This window comes from Delphinapterus leucas, chromosome 9, assembly GCF_059928025.1.
Source record: "Delphinapterus leucas isolate spDelLeu-1000000601 "Yukka" chromosome 9, BTC_Dleu_Yukka2, whole genome shotgun sequence".
Taxonomy (NCBI): domain Eukaryota; kingdom Metazoa; phylum Chordata; class Mammalia; order Artiodactyla; family Monodontidae; genus Delphinapterus; species Delphinapterus leucas.
The window spans coordinates 103152714-103177127 of record NC_143137.1 but is presented as its reverse complement, the minus strand read 5'-3'; the positions used below and the strand labels follow the sequence as shown (position 1 = coordinate 103177127).

The window sequence follows — 24414 nt, the reverse complement described above, 5'->3', positions numbered from 1 at the left end:
ACTCTGGGCCTGGCCCTGCCTTTGTGCACATGCTCAGAGTCAAGTGCAGGAGTCTGATCAGAGCTGCAGACACTCTGTCAACTGCGGAGGGATGCAATTCAAAGCCAGGGCAATGATAGGACACACATGCAAAGGCAGCATCAGGACAGTGTGGGCCATGGCCAGCTGTGGGCAAAATTAACCACAGCTGGACAGGGAGGCGGCAGGGTCCAGCCTGGAGTCGGAGCCTGGGTGCTCCCCGAGCTCCAGCTGCGGGCCCAGCGTGGGCTCTGATGCCCCTGTCTTCCCATCAGAAAATGGGGGTAATAAACACCAGCTGTTGTGGGCTGAGCGGTGACCCCCAAATTCATATGTTGAAGTCCTGACCCCCCCATACCTCAGAATGTGACTGAATTTGGATAAAGTCTTTAAATAATGATTAAGTTAAAATGAGGCCGTCAGGATGGGTCTCAATCCAATGTGTCGGGTGTCCCTCTAGGAAGAGGAAGAGACACCAGGATGGATGCACACAGAGGAGACCACGTGAGGACTGAGTGGGCAGGCGGCCTTCTGCAAGCCGAGGAGCGAGGCCTCACAGGGAGCCAGCCCTGCCGCCACCTTGATCTGAGACATCCAGCCTCCAGGACTGTGAGAAATAAATGCCTCGTATGCATTTAGGCCCCGAGGACTACAGGGGTTGGTGATGCAGCCTGAGTGGAATGATAGGCCAGAGCACCTTCCCGGGGAAGAAAGCACTGAAGCAATGGCACCTCCAGGGCTGTCTCTGGGCCCAAGAGCCATTAACACGAGGCTACCATGTACTCTGCCCTCCAGTCTCCTGGGTTTTGTGCAGCCTCGCTCAGGCTCACAGCTGAGGTTTTATCAAATGGCTCAGCTCATAGCCGTTGGCCCTTTGGGGTGGGCTTCTAGAAAGAGAGAAGCCCACCCCAGGGCAAACAGCAGGTCCTGCTGGCCTTTGTGGATGTGCGGCCCTGACCACCAGGCTTCAAGTCCTGCCTTAATGTTAACTCGCTCCTGCCTTTGGCCTCAGAAAAACATCTCCTTTCTGTGCCTTGGTTTTCTCGTCATCAAATGAGGATGGTAGCAACAGCACTGTCCTCACCGAGTGGCAGTAAAGGCAAAAGCGTTCATCCACAGACCGTGCAGGGGGCTGTTCAGCCTGTCCCCTCCTTCGTGGGGGATTAGTGAAGACTGAGCCCCCTGCATGGGTGACCCTTCCTGCATCAGCACCCCTGGGTGGAGCCAGCCTGCTCTGCAGCCAGACGGGCACCAATGTGAGAGCAGGAGAGGCAAGGGGCTGCCCCTCACTCGAGCTGTGTCACCCACATGGGATGACTGCGCATTTTAATGACAGATTGAGCAGGTTGCCCTGAACCGTGTGCTCAGTTAGGCACTGAAGAGAGGGCCTGACAATCATTTCTGGGAGGGCTAATGGTCAGGTTCACAGCCCTGCCAGAGTGTGCCGAGGGGTCAGGCACCAGGGTCAGGAACATGTTGTGTGAAGTGTGGACTGACCTGCAAGGTAGTGCCTGTCACTGCAAACTGTCTGACCTCAGACCTACAGATGCCAGACAGATTGACAGAGATACAGATACAGATACACTGATATGGAGATGCATTGATATATAGATAGAGTCACACACACACACACACACACACACACACACACACACCTCCATACTGCACCTGCTTTCCTTTTTAGACCTCTGGTTACACCAGCAACAGTGGATGGAGAGTCTGCCCATCTGAGCACAGGCCTCTCTAGCTGTGTGGCCTTAGACAAAAGGCACTCTACTTTTCTGGCCTCACTTTCCCTTCTTTGTAAACAGAGGGGGCTCGACCCTAGGAATGCAGTCGCTCGAGCCAGCTGTTTGTGTGACCGCCTGCAACATAATATTGGCATAAACTCAAAGCCCTGATGTTTATTTTCTGTTTTGTACAGAAAAATTCTCCTTGAGATGGGCCATCAGTGGGATAATCAGGGTTTCCTGGTGTTTGAAAGGAGTGGGGAGTGGGGAGAGACACTGTTTATCCAGGCACCTCCAGCCCCGTTAATAAGCCACCTCTTCAGCTGCTAGATGGGGCAGCTGGGAGGGGCGGGGAGGGGGCACTGCCCCTGCAGAGCAGCCCAGTGTGCTGCCCTGGCGCCCCGACCCCGCCCTCCAGGTGGCAGCCAGGGTCCTGCCGGGACCAGCGGGTCTGGAGTCGGTGAGAGCGGAGGATGTGGCTGACCTCCTTTCAGTGAACTTCTCAGCAAACTCAGCTTTCTGCATTTACGCACATGTGGGGCTTTTGTGTGGCAATTATACATCAGTAATACTCTTAAAAGACAAAAACTGCTAATTCCCATCAATTTGATTCCCATATTTCAACTTGCAATAGTAAAAAAGGAAACTTACAATCCACTACTAGATAAGAAAAATCTCAATTTAAAACCATTCGCTATTATTTGATATTCATGGGACTTCATGAACTCCGTCTTCACGTACACTATTTCTGTGCTCGAGCCCCAGGGCCCTAATGCAGGCCATTTGTCCAGGGAGCGGCTGTTCAGGCTTGGCACGTGCTGTCCTCAGCAGGGTAACACTCTACCTTACTTGTGTGACAGCTGTGATGGGATGGGGGTGGAAAGGCAGATCCCCCCTACCCCGGGCATCCCCTTCCTGGCTCTGTCAGTAACCCCTCTGTGGGTGCAGATTTGGGGTGTGCCTGCCACTGCGGGGTGGGAAGAAAAGATTGAGAGAGAGGTCGTACATCAAAGGTTCCAAGGATTAGGCAGAAACGTCCATGAGAGAAACCAGCCAGAGGTGCGAATACTCCTTACCTCCAACCAGAACTGAGCTTTAACCCCCTTTCATTGAGACTGCAGCCCTATAGGTTTAGGCTTCATTTTCCCACTTTTGTCCACTCCAGTCAGGAGCCTGATGGCAAGACTTCGTCACTTTCCCCTCCACTCTCTGACTGGAAAAACCATAGCTCAAGAATAACCATAGCAAAGGAATTCCCGGCTGGGCCGTGGAGATGGTGGGGGGGCATGGTGCCCATTGAGTTCCGGGCCCCGAAGGCATGAGCGTTCTTACACATTCCAGAGGAGACAGAATTTCAAGGCCAATATGACTTAATATTGGCAACTTTACCTGGCAACGAGGACACATCTGTGGGCCAGACATGGCCATCTGCCATCTGGCTTAGGATTTGTGCTATTAGGAAGTCTTTATATTCCTCATTACCACGTCTTATTCATACGAAAGATATGAGGATCTATTTTCTCTTTAACCCTAGTTCCTCACACACCAAAGAAAAACGTATGAGATACACTGGCTGTTGCGTTCTGATTTAGGTTACACGTTTGGTCACTTTCCCCCTCATTTTCTTCCCTGAAAACCAGAGAGTAGATTTATCACCCCGGAAACAATGTAGCCAGCCTAAATAATCTCAATAGTTCTCACCTCTTTGGTTTTTTTTTTTTTTTTTTAATTGTATTTTTTTTTCTTTACTGAAGAACATTTTTTCTTTGCTGGAGGCAGATACAACCTTCTGAGTTTTACACAGCTCTGCTCATAGTAATAAAAAGTTTATTATTTTCTTAAGAAGAAGGAAAAAGAAGGATGATATAAAGCATTTAAGGGCAGAATAAACACAGAAAGTGATGATAAAGTTAATCTCACAGTTTCCTGTGAAGAGTTTTTGACAGAAGTGTCCTGTGTTGCTATCGGTGACAAGTAAAGCATGGGAACTCAGTCCGCAGATAACTCCAAGTCTCATTTCATTTCACACTTGGACTTTCATTTTCACCAGTGTTTGAAGTTTGCTTCTTGTTGCTTTACCATGGCAACTAATAAGCAGCAAAACTATTTTGAGTTTTTCTCCTGCTCTACATTCCTTGCGTTTGAAGGATGAAATAGTTAAAAACACACACGTGTGCTCGCATGCACACGCACAATTCAGAGGGGAGAGAAGTAAGTACTCTGTGAGTCGATTAATTCCTAGACAATCGGTCGTGCCTTCAATACTTGTGTGGAGGGGCTCTTACTCCCCGCCTAATATTTGGAAGATGTAATCCTATCTCTGTTACAGAAAAGTTTGTTTTGCCGTGGAAAATGTCCGTCTGCATATGGACATGTTTTGCATCAGACTACATGAATTATGAGAGTTGTGAACAAACAGTGTCATATGATGGACCCAAATTAACATGAAAACTGAAAATTAGCAGGTGATAAGCATTGCAAACACAGATGTAATGCGTGGTTCGTTATAATGGGTGAGAAAATACAATACCAGTGAGGAAACTGGAGTAAGATTCTCCAAATTCTTTCATCTGTAGTACTAGGAGTATTTATTTGCCACAAAATAATCTCCAAATTTTCATAGGAAAAGGTCAAAAGTACCAGTGAAGTGAGATGGCAAATATTCCCATCTAATGCAGTTTAGAAATTACAGCGTGTTCCACTGCCCACTGCGGACACTGTCTCTATGGTGAAAATGGAAGAGTTTAAGCCAATTGCTGTTGAAAAATAATATAATTTCTGTGTGCCTTGGCACTTGTTATAGGGCTGGTGCCCCCTGAGGGCGTCCCTGGGAACCTGCATGGCTAGTCAAGGCTCGTCAGTCACTAGGGCTGCTTGATTTGTGTCTCTCTGGCTAGAAAATGTGAACCCTCACAAATCTGTTTTTCTTTTAGTTCGACTCTTAACAGTATGTGTAACATTATGGAGACAAGAAACAGACGGTTCTCCTATTGGCTTAAAAGGAGAAGAGATGACCCACAAAGAGGGATGGATTCTGGGCTGAGCCAGAAATGGAAACCTCTCAGAAATGCAAGTGCCTCGAGAAAAAAATATTTAAGCAAATTATTTTGTATGGTTCCTTGAAGATTCTGATGCTGGGTAAGCACAGTGTCATGACACACGTGGATCTCTAAAACTTGTTCATCGAATTGCCCTGAATTTTACCCAGCTGTGTGAGAGACCACCTTGGTGATAGAGAACCCTAAGGTGCTGTCAGAAATCTGTGTCTTTGGGGCTTCCCTGGTGGCACGGTGGTTGAGAGTCCGCCTGCCGATGCAGGGGACACGGGTTCGTGCCCCGGTCTGGGAGGATCCCACGTGCCGCGGAGCGGCTGGGTCTGTGAGCCATGGCCACTGAGCCTGCGCGTCCGGAGCCTGTGCTCCGCAACGGGAGACGCCACAACAGTGAGAGGCCCGCGTACCGCAAAAAACAAAAAAAAAACTGTGTCTTTGGCTAACTTCGTGATCCAGGATGTCAGGGGTGCCCTGGTCACATTCCATTTGTCACATAATTCGGTCGATCTCCACTGAGTTTGATCCTTCCCACCCCCAACATCTGTGTCCTCTGTTTTTCATAGATTTTGATACATTTTTTGTATTACATTTTCTGTCCCCCAACCAATAATTCAATGAACAATATCATTTTCTCCTGTTCTTCTCCTAACTTTTTGCCTTAAGACTTCCTACCGCCATCTTTCTTCAGCGTAATAGCTACTTCTTACACAAATGCTTCTTGCTGTAAATATATACAATCTTCTACAATCTTTAACGTCTGGGCCATAAATCCTGATGCTTTCCCCAGCATTTAGGTAAACATTACCTTTTCTTGTTTAGACTTTCCCCACTTAATGATTTAAGGTCAAATGACTGCTACTTATCAGACAAAAGTTCTTTATTTCAATGCAAAAGAAAAGCACTTTCTAACTTGTTCTATGATTCCTCCTGAGTAATTTCTGTTTTTTTCACCAACACATGGCACTAGATTGGTTATACGCAGCTCTAGCTATACATTTCTAGAAGTCCTAGCTTATATTTACTAGTAATACCCATGTCAGCTGCGATATTTCCTACATCAGTTATTGCTACCATTCTCGTTGTGATCCAGCAGGCAACAGTCATACAAGTAAAAAACACTCATTTTTTTTTCTCACTTTGAGCAATAACATTTAAAAAACCTTTTGGAGAGAAACATGATAAGCTTCTCCAATTCAAATGTATCTTTGCACAATAATAAAAATTTATCAAAGCAAGCAAGTCTTTTTTCCCTAAGCCGTGAATCTTCACATGAGCATTTTCACCTGCTCTGTCTTAGGACTGCTGCGGTGACCAGTTCTCAGTGACTGCGTCGGTTTTCTCAAGATGGGAGAAGGACCTTAGTCTCTAGGAAGAGCAGGCAACACCCCTACGTGGACGTGGTAGCTACACCCTCGGGCATATGTTCCACTCGTACAAACCTCCGGACTAGCATTTATCAAGTGGACCCATGGCTACTTCTTTTCTCAAGCGAGTCATGGTAAGTAGAAGCCATGGGCAGAGGTCATGTGCTACTCACTCTAACAGCCCCCAAAGCATCAAGCAAGTACCCCGTGTTTGGTGAATCAACAAAGCGAGACACATGTTCCTCTTCCTCTGTTTTCTTCTCATAAACTCTCTAAATGGCAGGGGACACAGTAATAGGAAAACCTGGAAAACATCTACAAAAATGTTATATCCTACATATCCCGAATGGATACCTATAGATCATGAGTGGTGGGTCCCTACAGGTTATATTCATAGTTCCTGGGCTTAGGCACTTAGTTTTACCAGAAAGATAGACTATTTCAGTTCTATCCACATTGCCCTTGCTGGTCAATTTATGGACACCATCTAGTTGAAAGGAAAATGGAGAAGAAATTATGTAGCCGGCTATCAAACAAGAAAAATATGAATTAATAGTGAATTCAAATAAAGCAAGGTTCTTAATAAAAACATATCCACGTATCAATGAAAGGGGAATTTCAGACAGGTCAATATAAATCAACCTAGAATTTACATATAGAAGTCTTTACCTCCTACAAGGAAATGTGAACCTCGGTCAGACAAATCTCTGTTGCTTATGCATTTTTATGTAAATTCTAAAGAAAGTAAGTTGCGGGTGTACAAATGAGCTCTTTTATGCTGACAGATGGAAGATCAACAGGAGAATCAGAGTCAGGACAGCAGAGGCACAGGGAAAAGTCAGAGGTACGGAGCTCCAGGAAGGGGCCGTCCGTCAGAAGCGCTTGGCATGGGTAGGGAATGATGCACAGCAATAAACTGCGGGGGGGAAAATAAACAGTAAAATATGAACGCAAACTCTGGCAGAATAAATGTCACCCTTCTCGTCATCATCAAGGCCCTGGGGATTCAGCACTGCACTGAGTGAGGTGTCGGCCAAATCATCATATTCCTAATGTTTCCTCCACTTCCTTTCTTCTTTAAAAAATTTCATTTAGGGCTTCCCTGGTGGCGCAGTGGCTGGGAGTCCGCCTGCCAATGCGGGCGACGCGGGTTCGTGCCCCGGTCCAGGAAGATCCCATGTGCGGCGGAGCGGCTGGGCCCGTGGGCCACGGCCGCTGAGCCTGCGCGTCCGGAGCCTGTGCTCCGCAAGGGGAGGGGCCGCAACAGTGAGAGGCCCGCGTACCGCAAAAAAAAAAAAAAAAATTAATTTATTGTTTTTAATTGAAGTATAGTCGATTTACAATGCTGTGTCAGTTTCAGGTGTACAGCAAAGTGGTTGAGATATATATACGTGTGTGTGTGTATATATATATATATATATATATATATATATATGTTCTTTTTCAGATTCTTTTCTCTTATAGGTTATTACAAAATACTGAGTGGAGTTCCCTGTACTATACAGTAGGTTCCTGTTGTTTACCTATTTTATATATAGTAGTGTGTATATGTTAATCTCAAACTCCTAATTTATCCCTCCCCGCCCTCCCCTTTGTTTTCTCTGTCTGTGGGTCTGTTTCTGTTTTGTATATAAGTTCATTTGTACCTTCCACTTCCTTTCAGTCTTTGACTATGTCAGTTATTCAAAGGGCCTGTTGATCCAACACACACAATTCTGTCCTTGGGAGAGTTATGTCATCAGCATCACGGCACTCACTCTTGTCTTGGAAGTTTTCTAATAAAATGATATGGATTTGATACAAAACCTTAAGGTCCTTGCAGGCAGAGACAGTGGCCAGCTGGTAGGAAAGCTCCTGGAAAGAAGTCTAAGTTGCTTTCAGAGCTCTAGGGAAAAACAGGTAACATTGCTTCCCAGTGCCCTCAGCGGCAGATCAATCAATCCAGCCTCGACAATGTGGATACTAAGCAGGGCTCAAGCATAAGCTCAGAAAATACTGACTGACTTACTGAGTTGGAGACAGGCATCAACTGCGTATGCATGTTGACCACTGTTTTCAAGGAGCAAACCTCTCCCGGGTTTTGCTCTTTTCCGCAGTGAGAGACTGACCCTCTGATGAAGGGCCATCGATTGCATGGAGTAGCCTGAGGCCCTGAAGGCCTCGAGGGTTAGGGATTAAAACAAAGGACAGCCACGCCTAAATTCGTAGAAATTTATTTATCTCATAAAAATCCTTAAGACAACAGGTTAGAAGACTATTGTCAGTAAAGAAATGATGGGTTTATAATCCCTATTCACTTTTTAACTAATAAAATAAAATAATGATATTTACTAAGAATCTCAAACCATTCTTGAAAAATCAAGCTGTCCATTCCTTACTTCCAGGAAGAACTTAAATACATGTGAACCCAGAAAGAAGTTCTTATAACTCTTGATGTTAAAAAGTTGGTTTTTACGCCAGACCTGAACTTAGCCTGCAAATTAAAACTCTGAGAGACACAGAAACCTGTTTGATTATTTGTGTCAACTCACAGCTTGAGCAGTGAATTAGGAAAATAAAAAATAATATCGCCATCTGTTTTCTTAACTAAATAATTTTACTCCCTTTCAGCATTCCTATTTATATGTTATTCCTTTGCAGTGGGAGGCTGGTAAATGGTTAGTCACCAGCTCTCTGGAAAAAGTAAAAGGGATAAACAGACAGATAAAGTTTTACTGATACAAAGGATGGGTAGCACAAAATTTACAAGTAATAATAAAATATACAATAGTCTTTGTTGTAAATTCTATATGACCAATTGATTCTCACAGAATCCTTTTATTATTTTTTGTCAAATTATTTTATCTGTAGTCAGCCTATTATTACCATTGACAAACACGTGTCTTTTTGACACAAATGTGGATTGATCGCTTTATGTTAAGCAGTTAGATGAACATGAAACCATGAAGACAGATGTTGGAATTTGGCTTCTTTGTCAACCACGTGAATGACCTTGTTGAACTGAAGAGTGGTTTTTGGAAAATGGAAGAACCATTCTTCAACTTTGGCGGGATGGGGTAGGGTGGCGCTTTTCACAATGCATTGGCTATTGATAATATGCTTTTATAATTAATCTGCATTATTAACATTTCCCAATGTTACATCCTACACCTGGGCAATTAGCACACAATAAATCCAGCCCTGATTTGTATAGCCTTTGCCAATGTCCATGGTGTAAATGCTCCTTCCTTGGTTGATTTCCAGATCTCATCAGTCAGTGAATGTGGTGCTGGGAAGAGGTGTGCAGTGGTGTGCTGTTATATAGCATTTTCACTGTTACATATTATTGAATCATATTGATTCAAAGTACATAACCTCAAGAACACAGAAATAGTAAAATGTAGTAAAATAATTAGAAAGTGGTGAGTTTTTAATATCTGTTACCTCTGTTTTTAACATTATTTAATTGTAAGCTTACATGCTTTACTTTTTAATAATGGTTCTACTTAGCAATTGGCTTGCAAAATTCCTAAAATTTCAACAACCTGCTCTCACCACCAGCTGGTGTGAGCCAGGTCCAGTGCATACCTGCTCCCTGAGTTGTCACTAAGTTCTTCAGTTCTCTCTCAAGTCAGGGACATGGTAGCTTGTAAATAAAGGGCTAAAAGATCATTAGCAAAAGGGAATATGTTCATAGCGTTTTTAAAAATACTGTACATAACTCTATCATGATTCTCATTGCTTTGCTTCTAAGTAGTATTCACTCTTTAGTTGATATCGGGTAGATTTAATGGTTTTCAAGGTACCATAATAACAGGCTAACAATTCAGTCCATTTTCAAAATGTATTCTGAGCAGAAACAGACTCTGCTCCCATAGTCACCGACTTCCTTCCTTTTATGAGACGGGCCATTTGCTCACCACCCAGTTCCTGTTTTGCTGCATACCGTGCCCTTTCCCATGGCAGCAGGAGCAGCTGCCTGGCTGGTTCTCTCGCCACAGAAGGAAAGCGGCGAGTAAACCCAAGGCAAGGCAAGAGTGCTTCCCTGGCCTTGCTCTGAGGTCCACACACCTGTAGGGTTGCAAGGGTGCTTCCATGACAAACGAGACTCCCAGAACTGTGTTTGTATCACAAGCGTCAGGATTAACTACTTTGCTTGGAAAGGGGCCAAGTGTTGGTTCCAATTGTAAAGTAAGATGTTAGGTGACTTGAAAGACTATTGGTCCCGATATAAGGAGCATCAGTGAAGCTCCTGTCCTGTCCTCTCTAAGCTCTCCGCTCAGGTCAGCTCACAGTCGGGGAACTGAGATCCTGCATGCCACGTGGCACAGCCATTAGTGAGGCTGTCGTCTGGGAGTGTGGGGATCTGATTATAGCCATTTTGCCAGTAAACCACAGAGCTGGGCCCAAAATATTTCTAGATGTTCAGATCTCCTGCTGAGTCACACTGCCTAAAATGCGAATTATTGTTATTATTAATTTTATATTGAGCAAATTACTATCTTCTAATTGAGAATGGATAGTTTATTTCTCTAATTTTATTCCCCTAATTTAGAATTTCCTTAAAGTTCTTTAGAATGGGACACTTGTTCACAAATTGAAAACCAATCAGCTAGAAACATCGCAATAGTTGTCACAGTGGTGCTTTAACCTTACATGTCATTTAGAACAGGAGACAATGGCCCTTTTTCCCTCTCTGCCTTTAAAATCCTTTGCCAATTACCTTAGAAACGTATAACCAAGGAAAGGCTGATTTCCTCAAGCCTGGTGTAGGAAAATGTATAAGAAAACGACAGTCACTGGACAGTTTAATTTAAAAAATATAAGACAAATTGAGGATCTGTAAGTTGAGCTCTCTGTGCATTGAGTTTTAAAATCCCCAGGGTCTTGTCATTAAAATAAGTAGCTAATAACTTGTTAATAACTTAATCATAACTAGTACTGAAAATCTTGTAAACAAACAATTCAGTGCAACTAATGGGATAGACTCTACCATCATGATTCACAACGAAGATTCAACTAAAACTGAAATCAGAGCGAGCTGGTTAGAAAGTTATGGGGGGAAATCCATAGGCACAATTATACTGGTTTAGACATGCACCTGTGTACTTGATTAGATATCTAAAAGTTAATATGAAAGCTTATTAATAAGAAACAAAAAGATTGAAGAGCATAGGCCAAGGAATTACTATTTACTGTTGTTACAATTATGCAACAAAAGCTCAAACACATCACCAAAGCCCCATTCACGGTGACCTTTGTGCCATGAGGCTGAGACATCACCCAGCCTAATCGTTCTTCTCCCACGTGCGCACCAAGCACTCACCACCTCAGACTCCACAGGCTGGGCTGGCCGTGGCTGCCAGGGAGAGAGTGACAGCCTGGACCAGGCCAAGGGACCTCAGTCCCGCACCAGGCGATGCAGAGGCCCAGTCCACCCAGCTTCACACTTGCCCTAGCCAACTTTGAAGAGGCTGCATTTTGTCTAAGCTAAGCTCACCTTGGAAGAGAGAAAATGATGCTTCTTAGAGCAGAAAGTGATTTTAAATGAGATATAGGATTCCAAAGATTGATTGGTTGAACACCCAACTTCACTAACCCTATTCTGTTATCCTCTTGGCTATTAAGATGATCAAGAAACCAAACCCTTTAGTCTCTGGGCTCTAAGTGGGCAACTTCTAATGTCAGGAGCATTTCTAGTAGTTCCTTTGGTTTGTCAAAGCAGGAAATGGAAATGTAGGTGGGGGCCAGGCCTGAACTGAAACTGTCCCCGAAGGAGGACGGTGCCCTGGTGATTTCTGACTTTCAGGTGTGTGGTCACGCTGCTCTGAGTCAAGCGCCTGGCCTTCACGGCCGGCACACAATCATCCCTCTGCACTTGCTCACAACGCATCTTATGTTCTCCAGACACAGGAAGGAAACCTCAGGCTACAACCCGTGTGTGGTGAACACTGCTGGCTGCTGATGCAGTGTGCATACTCCACATTTCCCAGCGAGCAGAGTTCCTGTACTGACCAGCTACTCCCACAATCGCAGGGAAAGCTGACCCCACCCCAGCTGTCAGGATGCACCTGACTCACCTCCGGGGATTCCATCCTCACCCAGGGGCTGGGTCAGCCCCAGACCCAACCCTGGTCCATGAGACATGAGAGGAACTCTGCAGCTGGGCGTTTCTGGGAAAGGTTCCCTTTTCCTATGAAACTATTAGAAAAGGTGGTCTCTCTTCCTCCCCTGAGACTTCCGCTGTCTGGATGGGATGCAGGGAACAGCCATGGCGCCCTGGGTACCAGCCGGAGGAGGAAGCCAACCCCAAAGATGATCTAGGGAAAGCCTTGATGGCAACTCGAGGCCTCAGATTCAGCACTGAAGTCTGTCCCACCGGGATTCCTAATGAGATAAGAGATTCCCTAACTGTCTGAGTAGGTTTGAGAAGGGAGTTTTGCAACCTGTATTGATTATCTATTGCCACAGATCAAATGACCTCAAAACTTAGAGACTTCAAAGCATAAGGATTTATCTCATAGTCTGTGTGGGTCTGGAATCTGGGATGGCTCAGCTGTGTGCAATCAAGGTGTGGACCAGAGCTGTGATCTCACCTGCAGGCTCTACTGGGGAAGCTTTGCTTCCAGTGTCACCCAGTGGCCATGGCAGGACTCAGCTCTCATGGTCAGTGGACTGAGGGCTGCTGGCTGGAGACTCCCTCGGTCCTTGCCCCGTGGACTCTCCCTAGAGCAGATCTCAGCCCGGCAGCTGGCTTTCCTCGGGGTGAGCAGGTGAGAGGCTCCAGATGGAACCCACAGACTGTTTCCACCTAGTCTCAGAGGTGACAAGTGACTTCCACTACTGCTGCCACATTCTACTCATTAGACACGAGTCCATGTTCAAGGGGAGGGCTACATAAGAGGGTGAACACAGGAGGTGGGGGTCATCGGGAGCCAGGGTACCACAGGCCGTCTTGACAGACGGACCCGACCAGGAGACAACTGAGGAATGGAAGCCCGGGCTGGGATGCTGAAGGTGTGACTGCCAAGGTCTCCGATGCAGTGCTGACGCTATGGGAACATCCTATAGACAGACCACAGTGCCGGCGCTGGATGCCCTTTAAGACCGGTACAGCCTCCGAGTAGCTTCAACTAGTGGGGTAGCACACACAGGCCTGTGTAATGAGTAGGGTGAGAAGTGGATGAACACCTAGAGGACAACAGGAGGGAGGGGAGGCCATGCCAAAGACCAAAGGGCTCCTGGGCTGGAGCAGGGTGAGCACAGAGACCCCCGCCCCTGACTGTGCAAGAGTATGTGGAGCGCACATCAATCTGACATCCAGGCTGGGTCCCCCCAGATCTGGCGCAAGGGCTGGCCGTGGAAGGTGGCCTCTTGGAGCTGAACAGATGCACGAGGGGATGGTCATTCTACCTCTTCCGACTACAAACCGTACATTGGTTCAAAAAGAGCTCAGGAGATGCAGATAGATGTGGCACTGACCTGGAACACAAGTCTCCTCCTGTTTGCTTCTGTTCCAGGTCAACATGGTCTTAATGGCCACGAGTCAAGCGCTGCTAACACTTAAAGCATAAAAATAGGAAAGAGGACTTGTCCTTGGGTCAGGGCCTGGGGCCCACCTGGTGCCCAGGTCAGCTGGCAGAAGGCTGGGGACAGAAAGGAGGGTTGGAAGCCGTAACGGGAACACCAGCAGAGCCACCAGGATGGGAACCAAGATTCTGCTGAGGCAAGGCTCAGGGACAGGGGGATGGCTGGAACAGAAGGTTCTGGAATGGGAGAGATCAAAATAGGAGGTGTGGTATGAGGACCTGTTTCATGTCTTCTTTGCCACCTTCTCGCATCTGCGTACAAATCCAGTTCCTATTAATTCACTGCTACCTAAGTCTTTCCATCTTATCTTTGGCTGTGCTGACTGGTTTTCAAGAAAATGTATCTTACCTCTTTGTAATGACCTAAGTGGGACATGCCACCTGTGGTACAAATCACAAAGAAGGTGCACAGCCAAAGGTGCCCAGTGGCAGTCTCTGGCAGAGTGGGAGGAACGTTCGGGGTGGGGGCAGGCAGAGGCTGAAGGTCAAAGGCGCCATAATGTCGATTCCTGCTGGACGCATTCCGCAGTGAGACCAGGGGCCAGTGACGTAGCTGCTTCTGGCTCGGCGTCTCCCCAGAGTGGGTGGAGTGAGAACTCGCCCGGCCTCCAGGTACTCAGGTCTGAGTTCCACCACTAACACGTCGTTTCTTAGCCAGAGAACACAGGTCTAACTCCTGCTGAGCTCACGAGGAGACACACAGAGCTTACGGCCGGCAGATGAACTTGCCTGCTGAGCTCCCACGGCCACAACCAGATGCAAGTCCGACGGGCATGCAGGTGAGATGCACACGCCCACAAGGGGCGGGAATCACACCCGGCACTTCACGTGCCGACCGTCCATAGCTCCCCAGAGACAAGGGAGAGCAGCGCCCAGATTTCAACGTGGAGTAAGAAAGGAAACAAATGACAACAAAGGAGTCGTTTTCCCTCACCTTTTTAAAGACCTGAATCAAAACAGGTGAACTGCTTTCTGCCTGGCTGGGCAGGAGATCCTAGTTTTTCCTGCTGTAAACAATGCCCGGACGGTCCTGCTAAATAAAAGCTCCGAGCTGGATGCGTTAACCCCTGGTGCACACGTGGTCAGGAGGACAGGGCTAGGGGACGGGAGGGGTCCCACTATGCCCGGGCCAGGCTCTGCGGGGCCCCGGTCTGTTCCTCCTGTGCTTCTGTGCTCTCTTCCTGGCGTTCCTGTGGGTGTGTGAGAGGGCATGAAAAGGGAAGGTGGGCAGGTGAGTTATGTCCAGGGCAGGAGAAGGTCCTCGGACATGCACGTGGGGAGAGGAAGACATGGAGAGAATTGTCCCGGGGCAGGAGAAGGAGACGGGAGCCTCCAGGCAAGAAGGCAGGGAGCCTCCTGTTCTGTCTGAGGCTTGTTCATTCTCTACGCAGACCTTTGTTGGAAAGGCTCCCAAGGGCGGGGATGCGATGTATTTCCTCATTGCTGGAGAGACCCAGGGGGAAGCTCTTCTCCAGGCTGATGCAGGCCTTTAAAAGCTGAGGACCTTCCTGGCGGTCCAGTGGTTAGGACTCTGAGCTTCCACTGCAGGGGGTGCGGGTTCCATCCCTGGTTGGGGAACTAAGATCCCGCATGGCGCGCAGCGCGGCCAAAAAAAAAAAAAAAAAAAAGCAGCTGCTAAATCTTGTCCTTGTCCTTGTCCTTGGTCTCGCCAGCAGATGCCACACGCTGACACTGTCTCCCCAAACCCAGGCAGGGGCCCGGGGGAAGCTGGGGTCTGGTCAAGTGTAGGGCAGTCCGTGGGCCTGGCTGTCCCATCCTGTTAGGCCCCCTGAGCTCCTGGGCTGTGGCCACTCCTCCCTGCCAAGGGCCACCCTCTCCCCTCAGCCCTTCCTCCCTCACGGGCTCTCCAGGGCGGACAATTCACGGTGAGGACCACGGGAGCGGCCACTGAAAGCTCACGGCCTTGGCCTGTGGGGCTTCAAACCCACTCTCTTCAGAGATGACACAGCTCCAGAGCTGTCTAAGCCTCGGTGTCATCCTCCCAACTAATCTGTCTAATCCTCCATTTCTGAATCCCCTACAAATTTCATTTGCATTCGGAAGCATGTCCAACGTCAAGATGATCAAACAGATTTTGAGGATGGAAAAGAAGTCTTTGTGAAAAGAGATCAAATGAATCAGGATGATTTTGCCTAGAGAAAGTTGGTAAGTAATCCAACGATTATCTCCTTTCCCCACAAGCTGGCAGGGAGCCAGCTGTCATTTCCAAAGAAGACAGAAAAAGATCGAGTGGTTCGATGGTAGAAAAGGATGGACTTCCTAACCAGAGGGCTGCATATCTCATGTGGGCGCCAGCTGTTCCCCGGGCTGAATGCATAGAGACGTTTCACCATCAGGAAAATGCAGCCCTGGATGGTACCTGCTTTATAAGGCAATAACCCAGCACAGCTCAGGCATCCTGATGGAGGGATGCACCCAGGCTCGATGTCCTGTGTGTGTGTGCGTGTGTGTGTGTGTGTGTACAGTGAAATACATAGAGCTAATATCCAACTGGAGGTGGGAATGCTATACATGGTGCTTATTAAAGTCCAAAAGAAATCCCAGGAAACAACAAAGAAAGCCTGATCTCAGACAGGGTGTGACAAGAAACAGAAACAAAATGAGCCTTTAATTGTGGCTGTTGCTAGACTCAAATTAAGCTGTTTTCCCTTCTGGTGCCTCAGTCTCCCCTTCTGCGGGAGCTTGGCCACTGGCTGTAGGGTTCAAAGATTCTAGTCCGTTAAGTCCCCCAGCTCTGGAGCACAGCCGCCTTGGCATTCACAGCTGGCCTGAGCGAGCTTAGCAATATAGCCTATACGATCGCATCATTGCTGTGCTGTGTTGTGCTGAGTGGGTCACCTGCGGGCACTGCGAGGACAGTTCTAATTTGAGGGACATTTATTTGCTCCTAGCCGGCTGTCTCCACCCACACGATGCAATTCTGGCTGAAGTCTAACCACAACATGAATGATTAATGGGTTAAATCATTCTTCACGGGTACCTGCCTGGCATTCGGAGTGCATTCACTGTTAACTGGACACACTGCGTTGAGCGTTGAGAGAGTAAAGCTGCAGGGAAGAGGCACACACATCCCCAGGCAAGAATGGAAAGTCTGGAAACCCAGCGCCGACACCAGAGACCAGAGAGGTGAGGCGTCGACACAGATGAAACGAGAGGCACGTACGTGTGGGTCTCAGGTCGGAGGCCTCGGAAACAGCGCCTTCCCCAGGAAAGCCGAGAGGCTCTGCCACGTCTGTGTCAGGAGGAGGGTAGGGTGGGGGTGGGGGAAGCACTAACTGGGGGGGGCCCCGAGCAGTGCCTCTGGGAGGCTTCTGTGGCACCTGCCGTCCGACACCTACGTGGAATCAACAGGGATTACTTCAGAAGGTTAAGCCCAGAGGCCCTCTGTCTCCAACGGAAGGTACGTCACCATCACTCAGCCACACCGAGAGCGCCTCACAGCTCCAGATGCAGACACACCTGCACTAAGCCCAACCTCACCCGACATCAAATCCAACCTCATCCGTCACCAAGTGCAGCCACACCTGGAACCAAATCCAAACACACCCAGCAGCAAATCCCACCTCTCTAAAGTTTTAACATTTTACATACATGGGGTCCCATCCTTGGGTTAATTTGAATGTACTGCCATTTGTTCCTGAAAGGCACAAGTATTTTTAAAGGCTGAAATTATTATTAAGAGGTCCCTAAACAGCTCTGTCAACTTCAAAGGAACTCTTTTTCTTCACGTTAGTCATTTTCAGGTTCACAGGTTTTTTAGCTTATTCTTGTTGCTTACATCTATTATTACCTATTACAGATCCAATAACCCCTAATTTGATTTACCTCTTTAAGCCCATTTATACTATCAACCTCTTCCATTGTTTGCGGTAACAGTTTTTAAACTTTGTTTTGAAAAGGATCCTGGGCTGGAGAAAGGGTGAGGATGTCCCCCAGGCCAGTCTACCTCTCAGACCAACCGAGCAGCCCTCTTTGATCTGTTCACATTGGGGACCTATTTACCATTTTCTATAGAAATGGTTATCTTCTGCTAATAAAGTTTTTGAAGGTTAATGACAATATAACGAATGATAGGAGTTACTAGTATCATAAACTGTGCTCATGATTATTTCTTTAAAAAATACTGTCTTCAAGCTCTAAAGTTTAGAATCTTCTAGTAACTTATAGAGTCTACACTTCATGCCCTTCGTCAGACTATTAATAAAAATATTAAGACATCATTTCCTCATCAAGAAATATATCCATTATTCCTTCTCTTGCTTATAGTTCTTTAGACTTGGAAAAATATTAATTTCCTCATATATACACATCATTTCCTCCCTCAAAGTGCACATAAGCCAAGGCGTCTGAATGAGTGTGGTTTGCTTGGCCCAGGTAAGCACCTGACATGACAAGGCAACCCCAAGGGCGAGGCAGGTAGAAGAATACCCTCTCTACTGGAAGGCTTCCTTTGGTTTACCAAGAAATTTCGGTCGAGACCCAAATCCAGCCGGCTGCAATACTACTTTAGTGCAAGTTCCAAAAACATTTTCAATTTCTATCTGCAGCTGTTCTGAATACACAAAGAAGCTCAGCGTATTTTGTTGTGGTTTGGGCTACTTTTTCAAAATTATTATCTTTTAACCTAAAGCCAAGACTTTGGTTAAAAGTTCTGCTGTAGTGCCATTCATTACTGTACTTTTAACTCATGGGGATTTCTGATGGGGATGGAAGTCTGCTTTGAAATGGCCACCAAGACCGCTGACCTCAAAAAATATTCAAAGTTATTGACGGGAGGAAGGGAGCTTCTGGCCTCCTCCTTAATCCACAAAACAGAAGTCTATGGACCAGAGAGAGACCCACAGCAGTTACTACCATGCATACCTCCTCTTTGTGCATGTTCCTTAGAGAGGGAACTGTCTCTACCATTTTCACTTTAAAATGCCCATCTCCCTTTTTCTGAGACCCCTGTGAGTACCAGCTGCCCACCCCCAGGCCAGGCTCTCCAAACTCGTTGCACACAGACCTTGGTCCTTCAAGGCTGAATCGGGAGGTCCTTCCCGGGGTTAAAATGGGCTGTCTGGCCTGGAGGTTGGCAGGATTCACCACATCTACACTACCCTAACCATGGATGCTTCTTAGAATTTCAACAAGGACTCTCAATCTGAGTTCATCATCCATTTATGAAAAGAGTGGGGAGAAAGCTTGGAAGGCGGAATGGGAGTCTCATTATGAAAAAAAAAAAAAAAAAGAAAACCAGGTTTATTTGAAGGAGCTTCTGATCACATTTCCTTCAAATCAGATAGTTTCTCCTTTGGGAAAGACGATGGACTGACGTGAAATATTGGCTGTGTCTCCTTAGCAAAATCGATTCCCAGTCTGTGAAATGCTGAGACATTAAAATCGAGGTATCGGCCAGGGGGAAAATGCTGACCAACAGCCAAGGAGCTCTTACGAAAGGTTCAGGGAGCAACAGAGCGACCACTTATCCTTGGGCGTCTTTTCCCTTTGGGGGCTGCAGCCATGAGATCAACGGCAAAAGTGAGGCTGCCCGGGAGACTGAATGGCACTCCTGTGATGACTGAAGCACTTGTGTCAGGGGCTTATCTCGGTCCCTACATAAATGAAACAACAAACACTGAATGATTTTAGAATAAAATTGGCCATCCCTGGCTGGTGGACCTAGAGACCCCCATCTCTTCTCTCCCTTGTAACATGAGGGACTAGGTATCATGGTCGAATACGTCTCTGCTCACAGACACCAGGATTGCACCCTCTTTACTCTGGCTTCTCTTTTTCTCAAAGAATACCATATAGGAAAGCTCTATAAGTGGAGATCAATTTCAAACAGGGTGCTCAAAAAATGACTGAACTGTTGTCACATGACCTATTGTATAAACGCCCTGGGGTCGAGATGTCTTCCACACCAGCATCCACAGGCGCCATCCTGGGACTCACCCCTTTCAGTCAGGGAGGCGCCGTCCCCCAGCCACACTCACCAGCTCTCCATCACTCGCACTCTCCCGAGCCTCCTTGACCAGCACGCTTTTCCCACCTTCTAAACGCCCGCATCACCCCCAGAAACTATGCCTGTAGGATCCGTCCTTGACTCACAACCGTTCATTTCCAGACTTTCTTTCTTTAGCCTAAATGTTTTCCGAGTTAATGCCATCATGGAGGAAGCCAGGGCAGGGGTGAGAAGCAGCGCTGTGATGCAGGCCAAGCACCCAGAGGCGCGCGGACGCCATCACTCACCCGTCCTGCCCTTCCTGTCCTCCTCCCTGCCCTCCGTGCGGGGGGGCACCAGCGGGCTGGATGGCGGGGGCTGGGGTGCAGGGGGAGCTGGTGCACGCCTCTTCTTCTTCTGTAAGTCCATCTGTGACCCCAGAGACACCTGCGAAGCACAAGGGAGGACAAACAGTCAGCGTGAGGGTGGCTGTGCACGTGAGGGAGCTGGCTGGCGTGACGGATACCCCGAGGAGGACTGGCAGGTTGCCGGTCCCCTTTCTGGGGCTCCTGGGCAGGTGGTGGAGGCATATGGGTGTGAGGGCTTGCTGGTTGCCCGGGAGTGGCCCTGAGGGGGTCCGGGAATGCTCAGAGATGCCCCCCAAGACCCCTAGGTGGCAGGGGGCGGGGGCTCTGCCCCGTATTTCCTAGGGGCTCCAGGCAAATCAGAAGACTTGGAAATCTCTCCTCAGCATAACTATGAGAAAGGGAATCCTGAGCTCTCACTTAAATGCAAAGAAGAACTATTCCTTCTGGAAGCTTTACCAAGGGCTCCTGCAGAGGAAGGACAGAGGGCATCTCTGGCCTTACCCTTAGCCTTTCTCTCGCTCTCCTGCCCCTTCAGCCAGGGTAGCAACTGTCCACAGGCCGACCGCCCCACACCCAGAACCGCAATGGATTTGCCAGCCCATGGGACACGGGCATATGGGACACCACGCTCCCACCCAGCACGGAAACCCAGCTCCTCTGGGAGACTCAACAATGACAGATGCACAGCTTCTAACGGCGGCTTGTTAGGATCGAGCAGGTCTCATTGTTGAAGGGGAAGTCCGTTTTGTCTGCAAGGCTGGATTCACTGATTCCAGGTCTCTGTTCCCGAAAGAGCACAAACTGCTCCTCTCCTCTGCACGACAGACGAAGCTTTCCTGCCTCCACCCTCACCGATGAAACTGCATGTAAAGAGCACTGCGCTACCTGCAGAGGATGTGCAAGGGCCGGCAAGATGCCTGTGCTTGGTTCCTGCCCTGGGGGGCTTACAACAGCCTCGGACCTCCAAGTCCAAGGAGGCCCTGGTCCTTCAAGCGCTCGTCCTGGGAGGGGTGCTGCCAACACCACCTGCTGGGCCTCGAGTCCTTCTCTTGGAGCTCCTTGGTTTATCAGCTCAGGTTCACAGTGGATGGAGTGCGTGTCTCCTCCTCCCAAGGAGGGGAACCTCCTCTGCTGGGCCGGACCTGGTGCTGTGCGTGTGTGTGTGTGTGTGTGTGTGTGTGTGTGTGTGTGTGTGTGTAAAAGGTCTTTTACAACTTCATCAGTAATACATATCTATTGCAATTTTTTTTTAATTATAAAAGGAAGAAAAAAAATCCCTTAATTGACACTCGGTTAACTACTAACAATTGGCATACATTTTTTCTGGTCTTTCTGTTTCCTTTTAAAAGTCATATTTTTTCTATCCTTCTACCACAATACATTATAACCACCTCCTATACCTTTAAAATTCCATGTTTCATGAAAAACATGGACATGAAAAGGCAAACAGTTCCACAAGGCTTAGAGTCAAACCCACAGCTCCTAGCCCACTCCAACAGCAGCCACTTCAAACTACTTTTCATCTAGCATTTACTCCGTTTTTCTACATAAAGAGCTTATTCTGCTGTTTCTTGACTTTTCCCATGTTAGATTTTGGCTTCCTACTCCAGAAGTTCTTTGAGACACAGGCACACACAGACACACGACCCCACACATACTTTTCCTCCCCAGTCTCTGAAAAAAAGTTAGAGCACAATATTCAAATTAACATTCACTATTTAGTTATCCATATAGTTATAATAGATATTATAATTATGAAAACAGAAATTTTCTTCAAGAGCAACTTTCTGCGGCCGAGACATATGTGTATGTTGGCTACATTTTCTTTCTAGGTGAACGTTCGTTTGCTGTGAACTTGATAACTGATTTATCTTCTTACTTTTTCTTCTCACTGAGTTTCCTGGAAATTCCTTTGCCCAGATTTTTTATCCTTTGCTTCCTGGATCCTATGCCTTTTTAAAATTCACTTCTTCATTTTAGGGGGGCACTTTCTACCAGCTTTCTGAGACAAGATGGGTATGGGGTAAAATTCTGAGATCTTGAAAACCTAAAAATGTTTGTGTTCTCGTACACTGAGCAGTCAGAATGGTACCTGTGAGGTCTACACCGGAAAGCTCTCTCAGGATGCTCAGCCCTCACTCCACTGTCTTCCAGACTGCAACCCTGCAGTGGGGACACCCGCCCCCATCCCAACCCCAGGCTGGCTGGCTGTCTTCCTTCCTTCCACAGGCTTGAGCATCTTCTCACTCCTTGAGCCCAGGACCATCCTGGCATGCCCTGGGTGAAGCTGCTTTCACCCTCTGCTGGGTCATCCACGGACCCCGGACATCTGTACCTCCTGCGATTCTGCAGAATGTTCTAGTACTCTTCCTCAAAGATTTTTTTTGTTCCTTCTCTTTTCTCCTTTCTTTCTGGATTCCAATTAGTTGAACACTGAAAGTTCTAAATCAATTTTTCTTCAATAGTCTTTGTTTTAATTGAAATACAGTTGATTTACAATGTTGTGTTAATTTCTGCTGGACAGCAAAGTGATTCAGTTATATATACATTCTTTTTTATGTTCTTTTTCCATTATGGTTTATCAGAGGATATTGAATATATTTCCCCGTGCTATACAGTAGGACCTTGTTGTTTATCCATCCTATATATACTAGTTTGCATCTGCTAATCCCAAACTCCCAGGCCATCCCTCTCCCTGCCCATCCCCTTGGCAACCACAAGTCTGTTCTCTATGTCGTTGCGTCTGTTTCTGTTTCATAGATGGGTTCATTTGTGTCATATTTGAATATTCTTGACTAATTAACATTTTTCCCTCCTTTCTTAGAAATGCTCTTTATTTCATTATCCAACTCTTCTGGCTTTTAAATTTTCGGTTACTATATTTTTAATTTCCAAGTGCTCTTTCTTCTTATATATTTTTTGAAATAGCTTCATGTATGTTTCCTGGATACATTCTCTTCTCTTTTCTCTCTGAGGCTGTTAATTTATATCTTTAAAAATATGTCTTTCTACTCAGCCGTAAAAAAGAATGAAATAATGCCATTTGCAGCAACATGGATGGACCTAGAGATTGTCATACTAAGTGAAGTAAGTTAGAGAAAGACAAATACCATATGATATTGCTTATATGTGGAATCTAAGAAAATGATACAAATGAACTTATTTACGAAACAGAAATAGACTCACAGACATAGAAAAGAAACTTACAGTTACCAAAGGGGAAAGGTGGTGGGGAGGGATAAAGTAGGAATTTGGGAGTAACGTACACACACCACTATATGTAAAATAGATAAACAACGAGGGAACTATACTCAATATTTTTGTAATAACTTATATGGGAAAAGAATCTGGAAAAAATATATATAACTGAATCACTTTGCCGTACACCTGAAACTAACACAACATTGTAAATCAACTATAATTCAATAGAAAGTGTCTTTATTTTCATTTTCTTTTGTTATACACACTTTTTCTCCAAGTTCCTTTTTTCTCTCTTTGTCTTGGCCTCTTGCCTGTCACATCCTGACCTTGCCTCAGTTTCTGGTGATGCTTGGCCAACTGATCCTAATTAAGTGTGTTTCTGTGGACAGGGTCTGTGGACACTCATGGGATTCCGTGTGGGCACCTGGGAGGAGATCTGGTGAGCTCACTGGGGGATCCCCAAATATCCATATTGGTAGGATCCTGTCTTCCAACCTCCTGCCTGCAGGTGGCAGCTGGCCTTGCAGAGTAGGGTCCAGTGGGAAGGCCTGGGCTCTCATGTGTGGCTTCAGGGCTCCCTGACGTCCTAGAGTCAGTCTCTCTCCTTCTTCCTTGTCTGGAGTTCATGGGCAGACCTGCGGCTGCCCATGGCAGGGTGGGGCCTGGAGGCCTTGCTGCTTCACAGCCAGACAGCCCGTCCTTGGTCAGCAGCTCTCCTGCCCACTGCTGTGCAGAGGACTCGCACCCACTGTCCTGAGCTTCGTGGAGGCCGGGCCTCTTCTGATGGCCTCTCCACCCGGCCTGCCCCTCTCAACTTCTTCTGCTCTGCCAGGAATTTAGCACCATCAACTCATTCTAGTTCCAAGTGTCTACTGACAACCGTCCTTGTTCCTTCTCCTCTTCTCTTTGCCGTCGTGGACTAATGCTTTTTATTCATTTTAATGGGGCTTTGAGAGGAGAGAGCTAGACTAGCTCATTCCATCAGACACGTTTACCCATATCTTTTAAAGGCTGCCCAGTACTGCATGGATTCCTCCAGCCACAGTTCATTCAATTCACCCCCTCTTTCTTTGGTGGGATATTAAGACTGTGGTTTTGGCTATGACAGATTAAACTTTGTAGACCTCCTCTATCTTTCCCATATGTCTTTTTCTTTCTCTTCTTT

At 46.9% G+C, this 24414-nt stretch overlaps 1 protein-coding gene across 16 annotated transcripts in view; it reads right to left on the bottom strand.

Annotated features, from left to right (window-relative positions):
- Window positions 1-24414, bottom strand: part of COBL (cordon-bleu WH2 repeat protein) — a 259723-nt gene that overhangs the window by 43806 nt on the left and 191503 nt on the right. For 12 of the 16 annotated variants that reach the window (XM_089917916.1, XM_089917920.1, XM_022593180.3 and 9 more), the window contains 2 exons: window positions 19989-20127; window positions 16918-17088 (listed from right to left, as the gene is read on the bottom strand). In XM_089917916.1, coding sequence (XP_089774042.1) covers window positions 16918-17088; window positions 19989-20127 — 310 coding nt within the window. The remainder of the gene's footprint in view (window positions 1-16917; window positions 17089-19988; window positions 20128-24414) is intronic. The other 4 variants (XM_022593185.3, XM_030761494.2, XM_030761495.2 and 1 more) reach the window with 1 other exon arrangement.